The sequence below is a fragment of the Oncorhynchus mykiss genome, chromosome 22 (assembly GCF_057628025.1).
Source record: "Oncorhynchus mykiss isolate SJ-2025 chromosome 22, ASM5762802v1, whole genome shotgun sequence".
NCBI classification, from domain to species: Eukaryota; Metazoa; Chordata; class Actinopteri; order Salmoniformes; family Salmonidae; genus Oncorhynchus; species Oncorhynchus mykiss.
Window position 1 is genome coordinate 21,257,447 of NC_143043.1, and position 24,412 is coordinate 21,281,858.

Sequence of the window (24,412 nt, forward strand, 5' to 3'; positions counted from 1 at the left end):
AAAACATGTTCTCATATACAGCTTATCAGTATAGGGACTTTTCCAATTATGAGCCTACTGATGAGTTCTTCCCTTGAGTTGATTTCAGACACTATTCCTTTCAGGTGCCATTTCACCATGGTGCTTTTCCTGACAAAAAGAGCTTTATCATGTCCACCAATTATAAAAAGTATAATGAACCCTGAAATATGTTTCAAACATGACATCAGCCGTCCCCACAGGTAATCAAAAGACTTCTACATTGTTTCTCAAGTAATCAGGCTTGTAGTGATAAAAACGCCTGAATGAATCAGTGGAGAAAAGCAAGCACCTTAGCACATTGTCTACAGCAAAGAATGTGTTGAATACGATAGGGGTTGTTTCTCCCATAAAATAACGTAAAGAAAGTGAAATATGCTTTTGAAGTTCTTAATACTTTTTACTTCAAAAACATCAAACAATTACAACAAATGTCAGCAGACCATGATTATTTATTAGTCATACCTCTGTAGTGTGACAAAGACTGGTATCAAAGTTGATCAACCCCATAGAAAAGTGTTAAGAGATACAACACAAGTTAAGTAATCCATAGGTGAGCCTAAGCCAACACATCCCTTAATCATATTCCACTTCTGTATTGTGTATTAAGACTCCTTCTCCCTTATATTATCAATCTATTTCTTCATGTGTCATTTTCTATTACTGAATTCTGTTGACCGTGGTACCCTGGCTTGATTCTCTATTTGTTAATCGCAGTAGCACTTCAGTGTCGTGGCACTAATTTCTCAACTCTGTCTGGTGTATTGGAGATGGATATAGATTCCCCATGTCCTGCATCTGTCTCCAGTGGCGATGGCCGTTCAGGGGGTCAAGCGTTTGGGGTCACGGGGGAACATGGAGACCTGGCGGACATTGTGAAGACCCAGGTAGAGCATGCAGACTCTTTCCAGCCCTGAGGGAGAGAACTCAGCGTCACCGTCACAGTACACTAACGATGAGTATATTTAGAGTATCTTTACAATGTTTTTCATAATGACTATATTTACCATGAGTATATTTAGCATATATTTACATTGGATTTCATATTGAGAGGGTATGGGTTTAGAATAAGTATTTAATGTCTTACCAATGCCACCACCTCCGTGTGGGGGAGCTCCGTAACGGAAAGAGTCGATGTAGGACTTGATCTTCTCCAGATCTGCATCAACACTTTACATATCAGCACCAGCCACCAGTGTATTTGTAACATAGTAAAAATATGCTTATTCTCTAGCAATCGCTTGAGAGGAGGGAAGGAAGCATGATTTATTGAGTGACTAATATTGCCGTCTTGAATAACAAGGCAGAGTTGTCTAATTACCAATGTTGTGGTGAATGGCCCTCTCAGTGAGCAGCTGGGCATCGTGGATCCTCTGAGCGCCAGAGAGGATCTCCTCTCCTCTCATGAACATGTCGTAGGAGTTGGAGTATTTCTGAGGAGGAACCATCAGTCGTATAACAAGTTCAGTGAATGCCACAATGGTGTCATGAGCATGTGTTGTGCATGTGTGTGTGTGCGTTTAGTGACGCGCATACTTTGTCATTGGGGTCAGGCATGGTGTAGAAGGGCCTCACAGCCAGGGGGTACTTGTCCAGCACATAGAAGTCAGTGTCATACTAACAGAAAGGAAACAGAGATGAGTTAGTCCGCTTTACAGCTAGATATGACCTGCATGTGTACCTACAGGTAACTGCCAAAAATAAAGGAAACACCAACTTTAGTGTTTTAATAGGGCATAGGGAAACCACGAGCCGGCATAGATTCTACAAGTGTCTGGAACTCGATTGAAGGGACGTAACGCCATTCTTACAAAATAATTTCCATAATTTTGTGTTTTGCTGGTGGTGGGAAATGCTATCTCAGGCGCCGCTCCAGAATCTCCCATAAGTGTTCAATTGTGTTGAGATCTGGTGACTGAGACAGCCAGGGCATATGCTTTACATCATTTTCATGCTCATCAAACCATTAAGTGACCACTCGTGCCCTGTGATTTGTTATCCTATGGGGGCATAGCCATGGTAGCCAAAATAATGGCCTAACAGCATTTTTATACATGATTAACTCCGAAACCACACCTGTGTGGAAGCACCTGCTTTCAATATACTTTGTATCCCTTGTTTACTCAAGTGTTTCTAATATTTGGGCAGTTACCTGTAGATACAGAGAGTAATATAACTACATTTGTTGTCACCCCGAGAAGTCAATGGCATGATAACATACCTTTTCTTTCACCAGACGACCGAGCAACTTCTCATTCGGAGTGCTGTGAAAAACGTTAAGCAATTTACTTTAGATCAATTAAAAGATAAACAAGAAAAACATCAGTTCCCGACTTAAAGCCGTCTTTATTTGAACTTTACTTGAAGGTGTTATCAACAACATGTGCAAACGTAACACTGCTGCAAACTCTTGACCCGCCACGGACCTGAGGTCCTCCTCGTCTCCCATGTCCACCCCGGCCTCCCGGAGCATGGCCACGCCCTCTGTGTACTCCAGCCTCAGAGTGGGCTCCAGGAACTTGAAGGGCTCGCTGGGGTACTGCTTCCCTACCGTCTGGATCTCAGTCTGGCACCTGGACGACACACACACACACATAAACAAACAGGCGAGCCAAACATACACACACATAAACAAACAGGCGAGCCAAACATACACATGCTACCTCAGCGCAGACGCCGTGCCCTTTCAGCGGTGTACTTTCTATAGGGCGTCATCCATGTGTTCCAGTTATAGCCCTGTAATGGGCCCTCTAAAGATTCAACCGTACTCATTCACTTTGCTTGCAAATATGGGTTAGAAGTGCATCAACGTCTTACTTGTCTCGGAGCCCTTTGAAGATCTGCACCATGGTGTCGGTGATGGACTCGATCACTTCGTGGTAGTGGTAGTTGAACGCCAACTCAATATCCAGACCTACAAACTCTGTCAGATGACGATGGGTGTTGGAGTCTTCTGCTCTGAACACTGGAACGGAGAACATCTTCAGTTAGTATCAGCGCCATTGTATTTCACTAAGAGGATTAGATCCATCACCCCAGAGGTATACTAGACATCGGAGGTAGCGTCTCAAATGGCACCCTTCTTCCTTTATAGTGCACTATTTCGACCAGGGCAAATTGACCAGACATACGAGACTGCAGTGGGGGGAGAAGTCATTACTCTCCTGGTTATGTGTGGATCTGGCCAGGTGATGTCCCTGTTGAGCTACCTCACAGAGAAGAGACTGGGGACATTATGCAACCAAGCACAAGCCAGTGAGATAAATGTTTCCTATGGCTCAACATGTGCGCAATCACAACACCATCTACATATGCATGAAATAATCGGTGTATATGTGGTAATCCGCCCAGGTTTAATATTGTGTAGGTCACTTTTCCTGAATAGTGTTTGTTTGTTGACTACATAACTAGCGACTGATGTATTCAACACAACAGTTTTATTCCTTCCCATTATTGGATAGTGTTCATTGGGGAGTGAAAAGGGGTTAGGTGAAGGGCTTAGAGATGTTGTCTTTTCAATATATATCTTTTTATATTTGACACTTTATTCAGATGGCTTGAAACAAAAGGGGAGAGACGGGTCCAGCAGGAACACAGAAGTAAGGGGGGACGCGAGGATTGAACCCTTGTCTCCGGGGGGGGGTAAAGTATATGTGCCTGGCGGGAAGCATTACAGCTAGACCACAGGTTCAGATATTGACTCACCTGGTCCCACACAGAACACCTTGTCAAAGTCAGCACAGATACACATCTGCTTGTAGAGCTGGGGAGACTGGGCCAGGTAGGCGCTGGTTTTGAAGTAGGACACAGTGAAGACGTTCGCACCACCCTCACTGGCAGCTAGAGAGGAGAAAGTTACATTTGAGTCAAACTATCCCAGAAGAGAAGCAACACATGACCCAAAATAATATTTTTTAACTAACCTTTGTGACAATTAAATTTCCTAACAATGTAAGTATTTCACTGTTAATCTACATCTGCTGTTTACGAAGCATGTGACAAATACAATTTGATTCGATTTTGATTCCAATTATTAACCATTAAAAAGAGATTCTACAGTACTTTTAGCTAGTAGTTCTAAAAGTAGCGGTCATGTCCAAAAGTGGTCCCCGGAAAATACGTATTACAGCAGATATGTGCCCCACTTCATTGCTCTCTCACTCTCTAAAATGTTTATATTTTTTTGTTTTTTAAACTCATTTACCGACTTCGGTTCAATTATTTGAATTCCATTATGTTTTTTTTCTTTCTGTGAGCTCAATGTGCAGTTTCTGTAGAGATAAATCAGATCAAGCCTAAACTGTGATATGTAGTAGGGAGTTGTAGTTTCCAACAGGCCAATATTCTACATAGTTTAGGGCAGAAAACGTGGTAACAACAATGACCATAATCCATTGCGCGTTTGCCTACTTGTACGGTCTGTATTGAGCTATAATAAGAACAGTGTAGGAAGACACGGAGACGGGGGAGAAAACTTGCAATCGAGAGGGACAGAAAGCAGTTGCTTCGCTACCCGAAAATACCTGATATAAGTGATTGATAGTTGGTATTCAGCAGTCATAAAAGTACCCCTTGCTTACTTTTAAGAACTAAAATTGTGATTTTGTCAGACAGCATAGGTAGCAGCTCTATAGAGATGAGATGATGACTAGGAATTAAATAATAAAGTCATCAAATAAAATACATGTGAATAAATTATGGTTAATAAGTAATAAGCAGTAATGGGCACTACCCTTCATTTTAGATTTTTTTAAAACTTGTATTTAATGTAAAGAAGAAGAAGATTGAAACCGAAACCCGTGGTTATTTTTTGTAGAATCTAACTGTAACCGAATGAACCTCAAAAAGCATTAACATTGACACATTCAAAAAAAAATAATTGTAGGCGCCACATTTCTGGAGCATGTCTCTAACTTACGTATGAGCCATATTTGACAAATGTGTTGTCCTTTACAGAAGGGTGGTCACAGAGTACATTTTGTACAGTGTACGTGTGATGGGTGTTGGCAGATGAAAATATGTTTTTTCTTTGAGTAGTAAACACTGTTGATACACAGCTGCCTGCACCTAAAAAGGTGGCAATTTTAAATGTGTCAATGCCAGGCTGGGCTTATTTCATTGGCTCCTACAGTTGAGGAAGTGAAAGGAACACTTGTTACACCACAGCTCAGTACACTACACGAGGTAGTACATGTTGTGATGTGGTGGAATGTACAGCAGTAAAACAACACTGTTATGTCTTACGTTGGTTTAAAGCTTATTTCTATAGCTACAAAATATGACACACGCTCACTCATTATGTGCTCACACTTGTGAAGTGCAGTTTAGCTCATCAATAAGAGCACAAATGACCAGACAAAGTCGAGCCGGCACTGCTCCACAAGGTAACTGGTAGACAGTAATCCTACTGTGAATTATCTCAAGGGTATGTGAACTAGAGACCCTATCAGCAATAGAGGAATGAATGGCCGTTTGAGCTTGAATTTCTACACTGCTCACACTCTACTCCCCACCTTCCATTACCCAAACCCATCTGAACATGAAAGAGCATGTATCCTTGAGACAGTTTGCAATTTGCAGACAAAATAGTGGAAAAGTACCTCGTCTTCCTACTACCTGTACTTAATACAAGTCAAGTAGGAATCTAAAGGCCAATATTGTTCGCCTTTAAACTTTTAATTGACAAATCATGTCCAGTCTGAGACACAGGGGGCACGTTGGTGGTACCTGATATGATTTTGGGGGTCTGGATCTCCACAAAGCCCTTGTTGGTCAGGGTGTCTCTAAAGAGCTGGCAAACTCCCGACTGCAGGCGGAAGATGGCCTGGCTGGTTGTTGTCTACCAGAGGAGCAACAAGCAGAAACAACAAGAGTCAACAGAGGTATTACACAATGCCAAAGATGAGTCAATAACACTGCTTTGAGTCACATCTTGCCTCATACAGTCTCGACACCTTTAATTTCATTAAAGTGAGTGGAAATAGTAAGGCTTGGCCTATTTCCAAATGGAACACTCAATTTTACCTTTTTATTTTTCTTTTTCAATTGTACTTTTTGCCGTTGATTCAAGTTAGAGTAGGGTGCATTTCACACTAATGTAAGCCTTTAGAAAATAAACATGAGATATAAAGCTTTGTTCTCTTTTTAAAACCTAACATTGGCAAACAAGTTCATCTGAAATTCTCTATTCACATACAAACATATAGTCACATATAAAATCAGCTTTGAGCAATCTGGTTGTATACTGAGGTAAACTTAGTTGCATTGAAAATCAATCATCAAAACAACTCGTGATGAGGCACGTCAATGAGCTGGGTATTACACAGAACATCTGGGAAAGAGCAGAGGAACCGTTAAACCCCCCCCCCCCAACCCTATGACCGTTGGGCTACAAACAGCATTGTGAATAGGTGTGTTCTTTCTTAGTTCTAAGTTGACTCATTTCTTAATATGACTGGTGTTATTAGTAAGGATTTATTCAACCAGTTCTATCTGGCTTCATGCATCTACATAAAGCCAGGGTCAGGCACTTTGATGGACCTCCTGATTGAAAAAAGGCTCACATGTCTATCTTCTAGACTTTCCCAAAGTCCTGAACGGGAGTTTTCTGTGTGACTATCCTATTGTCAGACAATGACTCTGGGCCAGTCAGACTTTAGTTCAGGGCCCTGTTAGAAATGGTCAACTCATATTTTAGTCCATGAACCCCCCCCCCCTCCCAGCTCATGGATTATATGTATAGTTGACAGAGGTCAGAAAATAACTACTGCTCTGATGAATAAAAACACTTCTGAAGAACCCTAGAAAAAAACACGAGACAAATACCATACCCGGCGAGCCAACCAACTGCTATGATAGCCTGAGTAGGAACTGACATATCAAAAGTATTTACATAACTCAAGGATTTCCTGTGTAAAGCACCTCTACTGTGAGCAGATGGGCGGGCTGTGGTATCATCATAGATCACTTCTCTTTCGACATCCTCACACCAGGGTGGAGGGTATAAAAGAGAGTGAGAGCAAAATAGCTCAGTGCGTCACTCTCGTTGACATTCAAGCTCTCAAAACAAGTGTCTAACGGGCCATGGCTTGTGGTTTTGGTCACATGCCACCACCACCACTCAGATTGTGACTTACTGCTATTGTCTTTCATTAGAGTGCAGCAATTTATTTTCAGCAAAAATGTCTAGCTAGTATATCTATTTCTCAAAGGGAGTTCCAAAGAAAATTCTGGGAACTAATCCTTCCATTTTCACAACAACTTGGAAAACCGAGCCTGGTGTGTTAGGAGTCGTTTCATTACTTTTGACCTTTGATTGTTGAGCCGGGTTTGGGGTCTGTGTGAAAACCGCTTTATGGGTTTACTGTTCATTTAAGTGTGGTTGTGATAACAGGCCCAAGTCCATGAGCTCAAAGAGACATTGTGTAGAAGCAGGTGTTGTGACAAAGCCAGTCTGAGGCGAGCGCTAAAGCTGTTTTCCTGCTGCTGCCACATCAGTGTGGGCGCCTCAGAACAGGGCACAACAATGAGACCTCTAGCAACCCTTTCCTTCCCGAATCCCTGCAGTTCTATACTGCACTCTACAAGCAGGCTAACTCAGTGCCTTCCTGCGAAAAGGGACATAATGCCGTGATTCTGTCACAAATGGCATCTCATCATTACAATATCTGTTGATACAAATGTAATGTAATGTAATGTAATTCATTTGTCATCAAAGAAGGCTTATGAGTGATAGTGTAGAACTTACTCTGAGATCAATGACTCGGTTGTCCAGTCTGGTGTCCTGGTTGACCGTCGCTCTTCCGTCCTGAGGAGACACACAACCATCATTTCACCACGTTACAAAACACTGAAGTACTTAACACATCTGAAGAACATCGGAACAAGCTAAGTGTGAAAACTGTGCCTACAGTGTGATATTCAAAATGTATAAAATGTTCTGTGTGTCCTACAGTACACTGAGTGTACCAAACATTAGTTTTAGTATTAGTATTAGTTTTAGTATTAGTTCCTAATACTGAGTTGCGCACCCTGGATTCACCTGTTCAGTCTACATCTTAGAAAGAAAAGGTGTTCTTAATGTTTTGTACACTCAGTGTATATCTATATGTCTGTCTGCTTTTAAACAAAGCAGGTCTATAAGGTTTAAAAATAGAACAGGATAGCACACAATAAATAAAAAATATATTATAATAAAATGTAGTGCAGCAGTAAATCTACAAATAGTATGGAAACATTATTAAAGTGACCAGTGTTCAAAGACTATGGTCATGGAGCAGCAGTCTCTAAGGTGCAGGATAGAGTACCTGGTGGTAGCCGGCTATTGACAGTGACTAAGGAGCAGAGTAGGGTACTGGGCAGAGGTCGTCATGTGGTGGCTGTTTAAAAGTCTGATGGCCTGGGGATGGAAGCTGTTAATCAGTCTCTCTGTCCCAGCTTTGAAGCACCTGTACTGTTGCCGCCTTCTAGATGGTAGTGGGGTAAACAGGCCATGACTCGGGTGGCTGAGGTCCTTGATGATCTTCTTGACCTTCCTGTGACACCGGGTGCAGAAGTTGTCCTGGAGGGCAGGCAGTGTGCCGTATGATGGTGCGCTGGGCAGACCGCACCACCCTCTGGAGAGCCCTGCGGTTGCAGACGGTGCAATTGCTGTACCGGGCAGTTATGCAGCCCGACAGGATGCTCTCAATGGTGCATTTGTAGGAGTTGGTGAGGGTTTTAGGAAACAAGTCGAATTTGTTCAGCCTCCTGAGGTTGAAGAGGCGGTGTTGCGCCTTCACCACACTTGTGTGAAGGGACAATTTCAGGTCCACAGTGACGTGAACAACGAGGAACTTGAAGCTTGTGACCCTCTCTACTCCGTCCGAGTCGATGTGGATGGGACGTGCACTCTCTGCTGACTCCTGTAGTCCACGATCAGCTCCTTCGTTTTGTTGACGTGAAGGGAGAGATTATTTTCCTGGCACCACTCCACCAAGGCACTCACCTCCTCCCTGTAGGCTGTCTCATCGTTGTTGGTAATCACCCCAACCACTGTTGTGTAGTCAGCAAGCTTGATGATTGAGGCTGGAGACGTGTGTGGCCACGCAGTCATGGGTGAACAGGGAGTATAGGAGGGGGCTGAGCACACACCCTTGTGGGGCTCCCGTGTTGAGGATCGGCGTGTTTGTGGTGTTTGTTACCGTAAGCCACAGTATTTGGCTGGCAGCCACATGCATGGCCATCATATTTCTAATGTTTATCATATAAAGAATGTAGGGCACAATGCTACATTCTTTATATGATAAACATTAGAAATATCATGACGGCCTCTGCTCAGTACCCTACTCTGCTCCTTAGTCACTGTCAATACATTTCCATTGTTTTGCTTAAAGTTAATCTTTCATTTTACCAGAAAAAAGTAGGTTGGATACACTGGATACACACACAATATACAGAGAAAAGTAGCTACACATCAGTCAGAGCGCTGTCTGCTTATCGAATGTCCGTTTGTAAATTCTCATCTGAGTGGAGAAGTGCAACTGAAGGCCAAAATGAGTCTGATGCCGAGCAGAAATTACCAGAAGCATTTTAGATCTGCGTTTTATATTTTGTTTTTCCTGTGCGGAAAAAAACACAGAATTTTGCGTTAACACGACCTCTAAGTTGAAGCAAGTGGCTGAATAAATAAGGTGACGGGGCATTATATAGTGTTCACTTTCTGCCGTGTTTGAGAAGTATAAGCCCATTGGACGAGTTATCTGTACAGCTGCCACTGCTTGATTTCCTTGAGTTTTTTTCTCCTCTCTGTTCTCGGCCTGTCTGCTCCTCCCCCCTCTTCTCCGAGCAGAGCCGGCAGGCCCGTTGCCCTAACGACTCCATACTCCACACAGACAAAGAGTGTACACTGTACTGTTCTTCCTTCAGACAAGCATGTGTCAAGACTTTGTTCATTAGCACAATGTCTCTCGTTCAAATTTACTTGTATATGACCAAACTCGCTAGACCCTACCTACATATGTGTAACTTTATAAGCTGGATTGCCTGTCTTAGCATTTTGTTTATTTTAGTTTGAGCTCGTTATCATATTAAGCTATGAGCCTCCATGGAAATTCACTATTACATGTGCTAATTTTGTTAGCATTCTGGAAATAGACACCCAATGGGCTGTTGCGTTTTTGGCGACCCCTTATGTACTAAGCCGGTAATACCGTAAATCCCGGTATGTGAGGAGGACGGTGTGACGATATGAAAATCTGGATAGCGCCCAACCCTACTAAACACCTTCACCCATTTCAAGGAAAACAACAAAGCCACCGACATGGGCCACTGCCACTCTTGAGGACTGTGCGCTCCCAATCTACGTGGCCGACGTGAATAAGACATTTAACCCTTGCAAGGCTGCCAGCCCAGACGGCATCCCATGCCGCGTCCTCAGAGCATGCGTAGACCAGCTGGCTGGAGTGTTTACGGACATATTCAATCTCTCACTGTCCCAGTCTGTTATCCCCACTGGCTTTAAGATGTCCAACATCGTCCCTGTACCCTAGAAAAGAGTAGGTAACTGAACTAAATTACTTTTGCCGTAGCACCCACTTCTGTAATCATGAAGTACTTTGAGAGGCTATTTAGGGACGATATTACCTAGATCTTACCCAACCCCTTAGATCCACTACAATTTACATACCGCCCCAACAGATACACAGACAATGCAATCACCAATGAACTGTTTGAATACGACCAATTCCAATCATATAAAAGATTAAAAGAGCACAAGAAGCTCCTAAATATTAGAACACGATGCCCAAGGTTGTCAGGCTTCCTGGAACTCACGTGGGGTTAAAACTGCCTTTGAACACAGTTCACACATCCTGCTCAGACAGGGAGACACAGAGTCAGCCCTCCCCAACGGCAGGTGCTGTAACGGACAGACAGAACAGACAGGCCCAGCCCAGAGTCTCCTCCCCAACGGCAGGTGCTGTAACTTAGTGACGGACAGACAACACCTGGGCCGCATCTGCAGCTGGGTTTCGCTTATGTCATAAACACTGACACCCTTCAGCTGTCTCTGAACTGAACCACACTAGAGAGAGGCGACCCTTGAGACAGACACCGACCGAGAACATGGCAGTATAGGACCAACACAACTCCAAAACAACAGCCACAGGCATTGAGTGTGGGGACCAAGTCATGCATTTTTCATCCAGTGTCTGTGTTTGAACTGGAACAGCATTATTCATCTCTGAATGCAATGAGTTTGACATTTGATCAGCTACAAAGGGCTGCCTGCGGGAGGCCCAGGAGCCCTGGCCCTCATCCTCACCTCATCTCCCTCTCCATCCGGCCTCACACAATCCTCCAGCTGCAGGGGCAGACGAGGCTCGGCCTGGCTGATCACAAAAATCTGAGACAGGGGGGGGGGGGGGTGATTTAGTTGTATTTATTTTTCAGAAGGGAGATGTTGGTTCAAATAGATTTACAGTTAGAATACCTCTACATTCACGGTACTTTCCAAGTTGAACTGCAGAGTGGAAAGGAAAGTACCACAATTCCAAAATCAGAAAGCAAATCAAGTCTCATACAGTTATCTTTTAACCAGTAGTTTCTCTGATTAATAATGAGAGTCAATGGCTGTCCCTTCGCCACAGTAAGTCTGTTGGACTGTGGGTGTGGTCAGACGGAGCATCAGACAGCCCTACCCTCTCAATGTGCAGCTCCACATCCTGCTGAGTGCAGCTCTCGATCTTCTGCTCCACTTTCCTCACCATCGCCTCCACGTCCACGATGCTCTCCTTGTTGATGCTACAGACGGGGGGGATGAGAAGCACAGCGCTTAGAAGTCTACACAGTTCAATTGGAGTCAAACAAGTGGGAGGCTAGCTGAGAACTGAAAGTTTCCATTCAAAACCCTGATTGAAGTTCAAACAGTCACAGAAGTGTTTCAAAAGCTGAGAAAATTGTGTTCGTGTGTGTGGGGGGAGGGGGGTAAACTTGGATTTTTTTCAAAAAAAATAAAACAAATCATAACACTGACACTACTCTTCCTGAGGTAAAATGTCACAGGATCACATTGTTTGGATGGTTTCAATATGACCATATTGACAGATATATTTCCTATATTATTTTGATTGAATCAGTCTATTGGGACAACGTGTAAAAAATAAAAAATAAACATAATGAGACACCAATATGAACTACAGTAAAACACCAGTGGCCACACAACAATAAGACAGAGGTTGATCAACTATCTGAAAGACAGTTAGTTGTCACCGCTGTCCTTTCTCACTGTTCTAGATCCAACAGAGCCTTATAGAAATATGATGAGCTATCAATACCAATTGTCACATAGCATGGGGCCAGATGGAACAAGCCCAGTGTAATCCTTCACCTCTTCTCATTAAAAAGCAGTAACGAGAGACAGGACAGTGGTGAATGGTGATCCCAGTCAGTCCTCTGCAGCTGCCTCAGTCACAGACATCCACTACAAGGATCAGCTAGACAAATAAAGCCCACATTAATAACCTCCTCCCTCAAACATTCTACCAGCCTGCCCGGGGACAATAAACACTGCCCATCAACTAATGAGTCATACAAGTAAGGCTTTTGATTGACCGGACTAGTGTCTTGTCCACGGGCTGTACTTGTACATCAAGCTGCCTTTACAATACAGAAAAAGGAGATCCTATGGACCGCTCTGGCTCAGACAAGGCTACTTACTATTTACTACTACTACTTACTGTCTTAGCGAACAACGGACTATGTATTATAAAGATATGTGAAACATTTCAATGCATTGTTTAACGCGCTCTAGTAAGAGAACGTAAAACGAGACACGTAGAGGACATTGTTGACGGGGACGCAGAGGATACCCTAACCCTAATTTAACTCTGTATGGGGAAGTTTAAATACTATATGTGACAGGTGTTGCAAGCTCTTCTCTATATGTCACCACTAACCTCAATCAACCTTGATGAATATGAAAGGACTCCTGTAATGCAAAGCTTACTAAGCGTCCATAGAATTCAAGGAACATAGAACATTAAGAGGCTTGATTTGAACAACTTGTTAGAGCCAATAGTTTTGCAGATCAAATTATGTTGGGCAGAGTGCAATATGCATTATGTGGATTGTTAAGATTGGGGGCAGGATGTTTAGACCTCTGCGGATTTAGTGCAGAAGCTGCGGGCCTCAACCCTGACTATACATTTGTCTTGAGTATGCTTTGATAGAAGCTGGTTTGTGACTGATGCTTAGTCATGGATCAAATGGGTAGTATCCCAAATGGCACCCTATTCCCTATATAGTGCACTACTTTTGATCAGAGCAGTCAAAAGTAGTACATTATGCAGGGAACAGAGTGCTATTTGGGAAGGAGCCATCCATGGGGTAAGTGGTTGCATGCAATAAGTGCAATACAATCAACTGCCACATCAAACCACATGACATTACACAAGCAAAGGAAAAAGGAACCAAATCATTTGAGGAATCGCACCACAGGATTTCTATGAAACACACAATCTGATAGACAAGATCAAGCCAGAGCATTAATGTCCTTTAAAGAAGTAAAAACCAGGGTCGTATTCACTAGGAGCCAAGCGAAAGCAAATGGGCCAAAACAGGGGCCTTGCTGAATTTTTCCAATAAGAAACGCTTGTTTTTTTTCTTGGTTGCAAAGAGTTTTGCTTCGGCCTGCACAAATGAATACGAGCCAGCTCTGAAGCAACCTTCAGATTGTATCATTACACACAAAAGGTCGAGAGGAAACAGAGGTCAAACCACTCTGATACAACTTACAAGGCTGGTCAGAAGTTTCCGTCAATGAGGTGGACCAGTGTGACTTGAGCCTTGGCCTAAATAACTTGTGTGGCCTTTATTTGTGGTCAGTTTTCTTCCCTACCAGTCTAAGCCTGACATAGACCTAGTTCAGCAGGAAACCAACAAGTGGCTGAGACCTGGTAAGAGCTTTTCTGGGGTCTGGCAAACATGTGACATTAAGTGGAATTCATTTTTATTACCTTTATTTAACTAGGCAAGTCAGTTAATAACTAATTCTTATTTTCAATGACGACCTAGGAACAGTGGGTTAACTGCCTTGTTCAGGGGCAGAACAGCAGATTTGTACCTTGTCAGCTAGGGGATACAATCCTGCAACCTTTCGGTTACTAGTCCAACGCTCTAACCACTAGGCTACCTGCCGCCCCAAATACGCATGGAAGGTGCGTCACAATCGCTACATGTAAACAACTGGAGACACTGCCATTTTTGGAGACATGTTATTGGCAAAGCAGCGCTATTGTAGCTAGAATAAGAGTGTAGGAGTGATTGTTAATTGTTAATCATTTTTGCTGGCTAAATGTGGGTCTAACTTTAAACAATTCACTTATTTGCCGTTAATTAGCCACCACAAATCTCTTTGCTAGCCAACGCGACACTGTCTCCAAGGTGTCTCCAGTAAAGTTAATGTTTTGACGTATGTCTCCACATTCCAAGCGTATTGGAGTGATTTACTGATCACAAAACAAGTGGCGTTTGACCTATCTCGTCCTCCCGTTTACACTTCATAGTTTGTAACGAGTGTTAGTCATTCATTACTGTCAGGTGCAATCAAGTCAACTGAAAGAGATGAGAACATATCACATGCTTGGTATGGAAAAGTACAGTATCCTCTTATTGTTATGCTTTTCATAAAAAGCTCCAGTAATGGACTAATTTGACTCTGACCCCAGAATGACTAATGATACTCAGGCTCTTAACTACCTCTTCAACTTTGATGTACTGTATATATTGTATCTACTCTTATCTGGGCAGGAACGGCTCCATTAAACACTTCTGTACTGTATCCCATCTGAAAAAGTGGACCCTTTTGTCGGGAGCTGAAAAATTAACAATTCTTTCAGAATGTGTGAAAATGAATCGGGAGCCCATTAGGATCCAGCTTTTCCCACCATTGTTTGTCGGGGGCCACCAGGAAATGCAGTCTTGTACTCACTTGGCGGCAAACTTCACCATCTGCTTGCTGGCACGCTCCCCCACGGCGACTAGGGCCTGCACGTTAAACTGCTGCTGACGCAGGACCAAGAAGCACTGCTTCCCTATAATGACCACAACAACACAATAGACATCAGCTGGGTACCTCTAACTGGGTCTAGCAACTCCTAATGCACGTGTCAAAAAAGGAGCCATGGTTCTATACAATGCCAGGTCACTATCTCAGGCCAACATGGCAGAGGTCATACCTGCTTTAGATACCACCTCTCGCCCATAAAAAATAAAAAATAAACATTTTCAATGCATTTCCAGGTAACGGTCAGAGAGCAGTGAACGGACAACCCTTTGAAGAAAGTGTATGGGGGGGGGGGGGGAGGGGGTCGAGAGCCAATTCCCAAACCACACACCTTAAGACCAAGGTAAACAAAGTTAGTCAACTATCATGCCAACATCAGAGACCACCCAAGTGCTTTGATGTGGTTTCCTCTGTTCATTGACTGGAGGAGGGCCGATTACAAAAAAAACATTCACTTCATCCCAGTGTAAATCAGGATGTTATTTTGCTCTCAAGGACATCCTTCACTGTAGAGTTGAATGAATGAACGGAGGGGTTTTCCTGGAAGGAAGCCGCCGCGAGATCATCACAATATGATGGTTTATTGATTAGCATATTGTTAGCACAGATGTGTACGTGCTCGATGTTTCGAATCATTCTGGATGGGATCCGACTAAGGCAAGGCTCACTGAGTTCATTGTATTATAGACTCAAACTCAGACAACCTCGGAAAATGACTACATTTAATCCAAGTTTGTGGTGCCATTTAAATAACTGAGCTTTGGTCTGAGTTTTCAAACTTTTCAAAAAGGAACTTGCATGTGCCTGTGTAATACCTACAGAGGAATCTGTACTGAACAAAAATATAAACATAACATGTAAAGTGTTGATCCCATGTTTCATGAGCTGAAATAAAAGATACCAGAAGTGTTCCATATGCACAAAAAGCTTATTTCTCTAAAATGCTTGGCACAAATTTGTTTACATCCCTGTTAGTGAGCTTTTCTCCTCTGCCAAGATAATCCATCCACCTGACAGGTGTGGCATATCAAGAAGCTGATTAAACAGCATGATCATTCATTACACAGGTGCACCTTATGCTGGGCGCAATAAAAGGCTGCTCTAAAATGTGCAGTTTTGTCACAGATGTCTCAAGTTTTAAAGGGCGGTGTAATATGCATGCTGATTGCAGGAATGTCCACCAGAGCTGTTGCCAGATAATGTAATGTTTATTTCTCTACCATAAGCCACCTCCAACGTCATTTTAGAGAATTTGGCAGTATGTCCAACTGGCCTCACAACAGCAGACCACGAGTACCACACCAGCCCAGGACCTCCACATCCGGCTTCTACACCTGCGGTTCGTCTGAGACCAGCCATCCGGACATTTGATGAAACTGTGAGTTTAAACAACTGGAGAATGTCTGCACAAACTGTCAGAAACTGTCTCAGTGAAGCTCTACTGCGTGCTTGTCGTCCTCACCAGGGTCTTGACCCGACAGCAGTTTGGCGTTGTAACCGACTTCAGTGGGAAGATGTTCACCTTCGATGGCCACTGGCATGCTGCAGAAGTGTGCTTTTCATGGATGAATCCCGGTTTCAACTGTACGGGGCAGATGGCAGACAGCGTGTATGGCATTGTGTGGGCGAGCTGTTTGCGGATGTCAACGTTGTGAACAGAGACCCATGGTAGTGCTGGGGTTATGGTATGGCAGGCATAAGCTACAGACAATGAACAGAACTGCATTTTATCGATGGCAATTTGAATGCACAAAGATACTGTGAAGAGATCCTGAGGCCCATTGTCGTGCCCTTCATCCGCCGCCATCACCTCATGTTTCAGCATAATAGTGCACAGCCTGATCAACTCTATGCGAAGGAGATGTGTCGCGCAGCATGAGGCCAAGGGTGATCACACCAGATACTGACTGGTTTTTCTGATCCACACCTCTACCTTTTTTTTAAAAAAGGTATCTGTGACCAACAGATGCTAATCTGTATTCCCAGTCATGGGAAATCCATTAGGGCCTAATGAATTTATTTCAAATGACTGATTTCCTGACATGACCGCAGTGTGCAAAGTTATATAAAACTTTGCACTCTGCGACCCCCATCGCCTAGGTCCCTCACCACCCGGGTTGCAAATAAGGTGAAAAACTCCATTCTGGTACCATGCAGTTATTTTCCTAAATTGTGTACATTTCTAGTAGCTGTTGACCACATTTGCCAACCTGAGGAGAGTTGACTGAAAATAATGTCTATTTCACCAGCCACGTTGGCGGGTGGTCAACTTGCAGGGCTCCACAGTGTGAACGTTACATTTGAGAATAACAATGGTCAAAAGTCAAGTATGTGGAAGTCAGGGTTAGAAAAAAGCTGCAGTAGCCGTTCTCAAAGTTATTCTGCTGTTCTGTTTCATAGCTGCTAATTGCACAAAGAAATAGGAATCCTATAACCCACCTCGCAAAGTAACACTGCTTGGCAGGAAAGCTGTGCGCACTGAGTGAAATGCTGATAGATTCATTTTTGGAGGCGCTGCACACAGGCATAAAAGTTGGTCTAATTTACTTGAAAGTTTACAAAGTGAAACTTTGTCCTCGTGTTTCTTGGCTATTTACATTTAACTAATTTAGCAGATGCTCTTATCCAGAGCGACTTACAGGAGCAATTAGGGTTAAAATGTCTTGCTCAAGGGCACATCAACAGATTTTTCACCTAGTCGGCTCGGGGATTCGAACGAGTGACCTATCGATTACTGGCCCAACGCATTGAAAATGTACATTGTTTCAACGTTAGTTTGAGTCTGCTGCTTCAACTGATAGCAAAGAGACGCCCTAGTCAGAACTCAAATCTCACACACACACACAATGACTCGAGTGGACCCGTTACCACGGTAACTGCACGCCCTTAAAGGGGCAGCTGAACTTTTTGGTTAAAAGACTCCAGTAACAAAAACTGAAATTAAATTGAGCAATATACCACATTACTTCTTACGAATACATTTCTTGTTTCAGAAACAATAGAAAGCATTCTGGTACCATGCAGTTATTTTCCTAAATCATCTGTTGTTTTGTGTTTTTTGAATGTAATTATGGCAAAGAAATATTTTTGTTGGTTAAAGATCTGAGTGACTGGAAGATTTTTGATCTACCTGCTACAGTGACTGGTGAACCAAATAGTTAATTTTAGGCCCTGTGCCTAAAATGATGCGGTCTGCTTTGCTTAATATAAGGAATTTTAAATGATATATACTTTTACTTGGGTATATTTGAGCAATTACATTTACTTTTGATACTTTAGTATATTTAAAACCAAATACTTTTAGACTTTTACTCAAGTAGTATTTTACTGGCTGACTTTTACTTCGAGTAGCTTTCTATTAAGGTATCTATACTTTTAATTAAGTATGAGAATTGGGTACTTTTCCCACCACTGATAAGAAACATGGCTGTGGCCTGAGGAAGTGTGTTATGAAGCTGGACAAAGATGGAGAATCTCACCTTTAGCTCTGCTGGTGTGAATCCTGGCACGCACCCAGATCAGCTGGTCAGCCTTCTCAGGTGTCAGCTTCTGGACGCGCACCAACACCCTGTCTGGCTCACAGGGCAGAAAAGAGCACCTTTCAATACAACTTAAAAGACCATATACCCCCTTCCCCCCACACACACTCATATTACGAGGAGAACAAAAGTCATAAATATGAAACACTGCATAGAAGTCGCCCCATTCTCTGCGCCTTATGACAAATGGACTCGGCTTTGCCATGTCACTCTGAGGCATGCTTAACGTTATTACGATCAGCTAGTTGAGACAGAGAGCGGCCTCATGCGCCCCGACGGCTGTGAGCCGCCCATTTGGCTGAACCTGATTCCACCCACATGAAAGGCAGGCTGGCTGTCTCTATCATTCCTCATCCCCGAGGACAGGCATGCAGGTGAGAAACAAACTTTGTTCTCTGCCATTGGAGCTGAAAGAGCAGGCAGACAGGTGGACGACCCAGTTTCTTTCACGTTTATCTGGGAGCAATGGCAGGCTATTAGTCACCACAATCATCTTTGATATCTAGGCCGTCTCTACTACTGCCACTACTGACGCCATGTCCCTGAGTCACTCAGATATAATCACGTTGTCTATATTACTTAACAAGTAGTAGTAAACATGGTTGTTGAAATAGAGATATCCTCTGTATATAATATGTTTGTTTTGAAGAACAAAGAGGAGGAGGAAGTTGCTGACTGTACTGACCCAGTTTCTGCTGGGACTGGACCATCTGGGGGACACCGTACCGATCCTTGGCAAAGTCCTGCACAAATAACAAATAATCTGCTAAACATTTAAATACAATAGCATTAAAGGAAACATCAGAGGTGCATAAAATGTAATATTCATTTAACATTCCACCATATAGAAAAGGTGTAAATCAATAAGTAACATCTGAAAACTGAAAAAGTGAATTGATCCCCCAGGATATTTACATCTTCATCTGTGCTTTGTGTGTCAGCAGCCTGAAAACAATAGAGGCAAAACAGTTAGTTAATGCAACGGGACATCCTGATGAATCCTGATAAAGGGCCTTGTATTGGAAACAGCTAGTGGACTGATATTATGACAAATATAACTGATAAACAATGGAACCCCCCTCCCTTGCCCGATTGTGCCCTCCGCACGTCACGTCAACAGCTGTGAGGGGCAGAGAGGCAGATAAAACCCACTGACCAGCTTGGCCTGCTTCTCAGCTTTCTTCGCCGCTTTCTCCGCTTCCTTCTGCTGTTTCTTCAGGCCTTTCTTCGACTGGGCCTGGTCCGCCTCCTCCGCGGCTCTGCAACAGGAAGTCCAGAACAACGCAAAACATTTAAGTCCACTTCCTAGGTCTATTTTTCCAGCTTCCTGTAGGAAGTTTTCGACCAGTTAATTCAAGCCATCACCACCTCTGGCTTGCTGTCCCAATGACAGGCTTTTAAGTTTGTCTACCTTTAATCCTATTGTTTTCACATGCTTTCAAACACAGCAGTTAGCATGTGAACTCTGGGATGGAGCGGGGAAAGGTGTTTACACTGTCACACAGTGAGATTAGATGGATAAACACAAAGCTGGTATGAGCTGGGGAGTAGAACAATGCTTTTACTATTCCTCTCTAATCCCCTCAAAAGGAGAAAAGCCCTCGAAATGAATAGTAGATACGGATAACCTTGTTATGATAGCATTCATCTGGATAACTAGTGGTGCCTTTATTTGCAAACAATGTGTTATGCTGACAACTCAATAACTCAAGGGGAGCTGGACAGAATACAATCAGTCTACTGTGAAGACAAATAAGGATGTGGACATTAATTGCTAACGACATAGCCTGGACAGCAACATGGCTCATCAACCTAACAATAGACACAACTATTAGGGAACTAATAGGTTGCTTCAAATTCTTGGTCAATGGGATTAAGGACTACAAAGGTATCAAGCCTACAGTTGAAGTCGGAAGTTTACATACACCTTGGCCAAATACATTTATACTCAATTTTCCCAATTCCTGACATTTAATCCTAGTAAAAATTGCCCGTCTTAGGTCAGTTAGGATCACCACTTTATTTTAAGAACATGAAATGTCAGAATAATAGTAGAGAATGATTTATTTCAGCGTGTATTTCTTTCATCACATTCCCAGTGGATCAGAAGTTTACATACACTCAATTAGTATTTGGTAGCATTGCCTTTAAATTGTTTAACTTGGGTCAAAAGTTTCAGGTAGCCTTCCACAAGCTTCCCACAATAGGTTGGGTGAATTTTGGCCCATTCCTCCTGACAGAGCTGGTGTAACCGAGTCAGGTTTGTAGGCCTCCTTGCTCACACACGCTTTTTCAGTTCTGCCCACAAATGATCTATAGGATTGAGGTCAGGGCTTTGTGAGGGCCACTCCCAATACCTTGACTTTGTTGTCCTTAAGCCATTTTGCAACATCTTTGGAAGTATGCTTGGGGTCATTGTCCATTTGGAAAAACGATTTGCGACCAAGCTTTAATTTCCTAACTGATGTCTTGAGATGTTGCTTCAATATATCCACATACTTTTCCTCCCTCATGACGCCATCTATCTTGTGAAGTGCACCAGTCCCTCCTGCAGCAAAGCACCCCCACAACATGATGCTGCCACCCCCATGCTTCATGGTTGGGATGGTGTTCTTCGGCTTGCAAGCCTCCCCTATTTCCACCAAACATAACAATGGTCATTATGGCCAAACAGTTCTATTTTTGATTCATCAGACCAGAGGACATTTTTCAAAAAAGTATGATATTTTTCCACATGTGCAGTTGCAAACCGTAGTCTGGCTTTTTTATGGCAGTTTTGGAGCAGTGGCTTCTGTTTTACTGTGGCTAGAGATACTTTTGTACCCGTTCCCTCCAGCATCTTCACAGGATCCTTTGTTGTTGTTCTGGGATTGATTTGCACTTTTCGCGCCAAAGTACGTTCATCTCTAGGACACAGAACACGATAATAATATTACTAACCAGTTAGGTGTCGCAAGACAGGAGGTATTCTTCTAATACACAACCTGTGATAGTCAAGAGGTTTCATTGTACTCAAGACAGTAAATGGTCTACAGGAAATAACACTGATCAAGGGAGAACGGTGATATAAATAGCAATACAAAACAACATTCACAACAGCATTAGATGACGTTGTGCACATGATTTTAAAAGAACGACCTGAAGCACCTACCAGTGTTTTTACACCAATTCCCGGTCAACTTGTTTTCTTTCGCAAAGGAAATCTTAATAGCTTTTTTCACTTTAAAATATACACCACCGGTCAAAGGTTTTAGAACACCTACTCATTCAAGGGTTCTCCTTTATTTTTACTATTTTCTACATTGTAGCATAATAGTGAAGACATCAAAACTATGAAATAACAAATATGGAATCATGTTGTAACCAAAAAAAAGTGTTCAATAAATCAAAATATATTTTATATTTGAGATTCTTCAAATAGCCACCCTTTACCTTGATGACAACTTTTTGCACACTCTCGGCATTCTCTCAACCAACTTCATGAGGTAGTCACCTGGAATGAATTTAAATCAACAGGTGTGCCTTAAAAGTTATTGAGGTCACATGATAAATTAACTTCAAAATGTAGATGAAGGGGAGGAGACAAGTTAAAGAAGTATTTTTAAGCCTTGAGACATGGATTGTGTGTGTGTGCCATCCAGAGGGTGAATGGGCAAGACAAAAGATTTAAGTGCTTTTGAACAGGGTATGGTAGTACGTGCCAGGTGCACCGGTTTGTGTCAAAAACATCAACGCTGTTTTTCAAGCTCAACAGTTTCCTGTGTGTATCAAGAATGGTCCACCACCCAAAGGACCTCCAGTCAACTTGACACAACTGTGGGCAGCAGTGGAGTCAACATGGGCCAGCATTAGGGTTGCAAAGGGTCGGAAACCTTCTGGTAAATTTCCGAAATTTGTATTTCATGGGAAGTTAAGCACGGGAGTTTGGGGAATTTCGCTTAAATTCATCAAAATGTTTAGCTTAAAACAGTGAACCTTTTTTTGTGGGATACACAAGGCAATCATAGGTCTTGTAACATATTTTGGTTAAACTATCCCCAATTCAATGGAATTGCAACCCACTGCATGCACAGTGCATTCTTCCATCACATGTGCAGTGCATGCAGTGGGTTGCAATTCCATCACATGTACAGCTGATTCTCAAGATCTTGCACACTAATGAGATTCAATTGAGCCCACAGTATTACACTGTCTGAGCCAATGACTACACGCTTTCTGGTAAGTTTTGATTACAATACTGGGTGGGGGGAATATATTGTATATGACAAACATGATTTTTTGTTAACTTCTTGAGTGTAGGGGGCAGTATTTTCGTTATTGGCTAAAAAACATACCCATTTGAAACTGCCTATTTCTCAGGCCTAGAAACTAGAATATGCATATAATTGTCAGATTAGGATAGAAAACACTAACGTTTCCAAAACTGTCAAAATATTGTCTGTGAGTATAACAGAACTGATATTGCAGGCGAAAACCTGAGGAAAATCCAACAAGGAAGTGCTGTTTTTCCTGAACGCTCTCTGTTCCATTGGATGCCTTGCCTCAATTTAAAGGGATATCAACCAGATTCCTTTTCCTATGGCTTCGTCAAGCTGTGAACAGTCTTTAGGCATAGTTTCAGGCTTTTATTTTTTAAAATGAGCGTGAAAGAATCCATCGCATCAGTGGATGGCTGGGTGCCAGCAGAGTTTTTCATGCGCAACAGCCATTTTCTCTCGCTCGCCTTTCTACACACTTTACAGATACTATTTGGAATTTTCATCTGCGATGTCGTGACCGCTCGAGCCTGTGGATTTCTGAACATAACGCGCCAAACAAATGGAGGTATTTTGGAAATAAAAATCATCTTATTGGAACAAAAGGAACATTTATTGTGTAACTGGGAGTCTCGTGAGTGCAAACAGCCGAAGATCATCAAAGGTAAGCAATTTAATTTATTGTTTTTCTGATCGTGAACAATCTACTTGGTTGCTAGCTGTTTGTTTGTAATATTTTGTCTACTGAGAGAGATGTTCTTACATAAACGCTTGTTATGCTTTCGCCAAAGAGTTTTATTGAAATCTGACACGCCAGGTGGATTAACAACAAGCTACGCTGTGTTTTGCTATAGTGCACTTGTGATTTCCTGAAAATTAAATATTTTTAGTAATTGAATTTGAATTTGTCGCTGTGCAATTCAGCGGATGTTGATGAAAATGATCCCACTAACGGGATGGGTGCGTCAAGAAGTTAACTAGTAAATAGTAGCCTAAAGCAAAGTGTGTTTAAATCAACTTGTTAACAATTTCTGCTGGTTCGTTTTTGCTACCATGTGGGTTTGAGCTTGCTTGAGCCTGCTCACTGAGGAGTGATAATTCACCTGTTTCCATACATATTTCATTTTAAAACATTTGTCTTACAAAGGAGTTGTTTAATCTAACTGCTTAACTATTTATCTATACATGGAATTGTATTTGGTTTTTACAGGAAAATGCTACGGGCACCATCTGATGTGTGGAGACATTTCACTGCAGCTAATGTAGAAGGAAAAGTTTTGTACATTTGCAAATACTGTGCCAAAACAAATGTGAAGAATACAACAAAGATGCAGAATCATCTGGCCAAGTACATAAAGTTCCCTCAGCGCTCACAACAAGCAACCTCTGACAAAATCCCTCTACTTCTAGTCGAAGTGAAAATGATGAATCACACCTTATCGAAAGCAACAGCTCATGGTCCTCCTGGAATAAGAAGTATTTTTGACTCAATAGAGGAACATAGTCAGAGAAATGCTGATGAATGTCTTGCTCGAGTTGTATGCAACTTGTTCACC

At 42.5% G+C, this 24,412-nt stretch overlaps 1 protein-coding gene across 1 annotated transcript in view; it reads right to left on the reverse strand.

The window, feature by feature from the left end:
- Positions 1-397: 397 nt before the first annotated feature.
- Positions 398-24,412, reverse strand: part of LOC110501541 (aspartate--tRNA ligase, cytoplasmic) — a 30,315-nt gene continuing 6,300 nt past the window's right edge. Inside the window, exons 2-18 of the mRNA XM_021579191.3 lie at positions 19,757-19,859; positions 19,516-19,545; positions 19,286-19,343; positions 18,541-18,633; positions 14,987-15,089; positions 11,697-11,799; positions 11,321-11,401; positions 7,766-7,825; positions 5,746-5,857; positions 3,724-3,858; positions 2,836-2,983; positions 2,445-2,591; positions 2,240-2,282; positions 1,555-1,635; positions 1,340-1,451; positions 1,106-1,177; positions 398-931 (exon numbers count right to left, since the gene is read on the reverse strand). Coding sequence (XP_021434866.1) covers positions 840-931; positions 1,106-1,177; positions 1,340-1,451; positions 1,555-1,635; positions 2,240-2,282; positions 2,445-2,591; positions 2,836-2,983; positions 3,724-3,858; positions 5,746-5,857; positions 7,766-7,825; positions 11,321-11,401; positions 11,697-11,799; positions 14,987-15,089; positions 18,541-18,633; positions 19,286-19,343; positions 19,516-19,545; positions 19,757-19,859 — 1,573 coding nt within the window. The 3' untranslated portion in view covers positions 398-839. The remainder of the gene's footprint in view (positions 932-1,105; positions 1,178-1,339; positions 1,452-1,554; positions 1,636-2,239; positions 2,283-2,444; positions 2,592-2,835; positions 2,984-3,723; positions 3,859-5,745; positions 5,858-7,765; positions 7,826-11,320; positions 11,402-11,696; positions 11,800-14,986; positions 15,090-18,540; positions 18,634-19,285; positions 19,344-19,515; positions 19,546-19,756; positions 19,860-24,412) is intronic.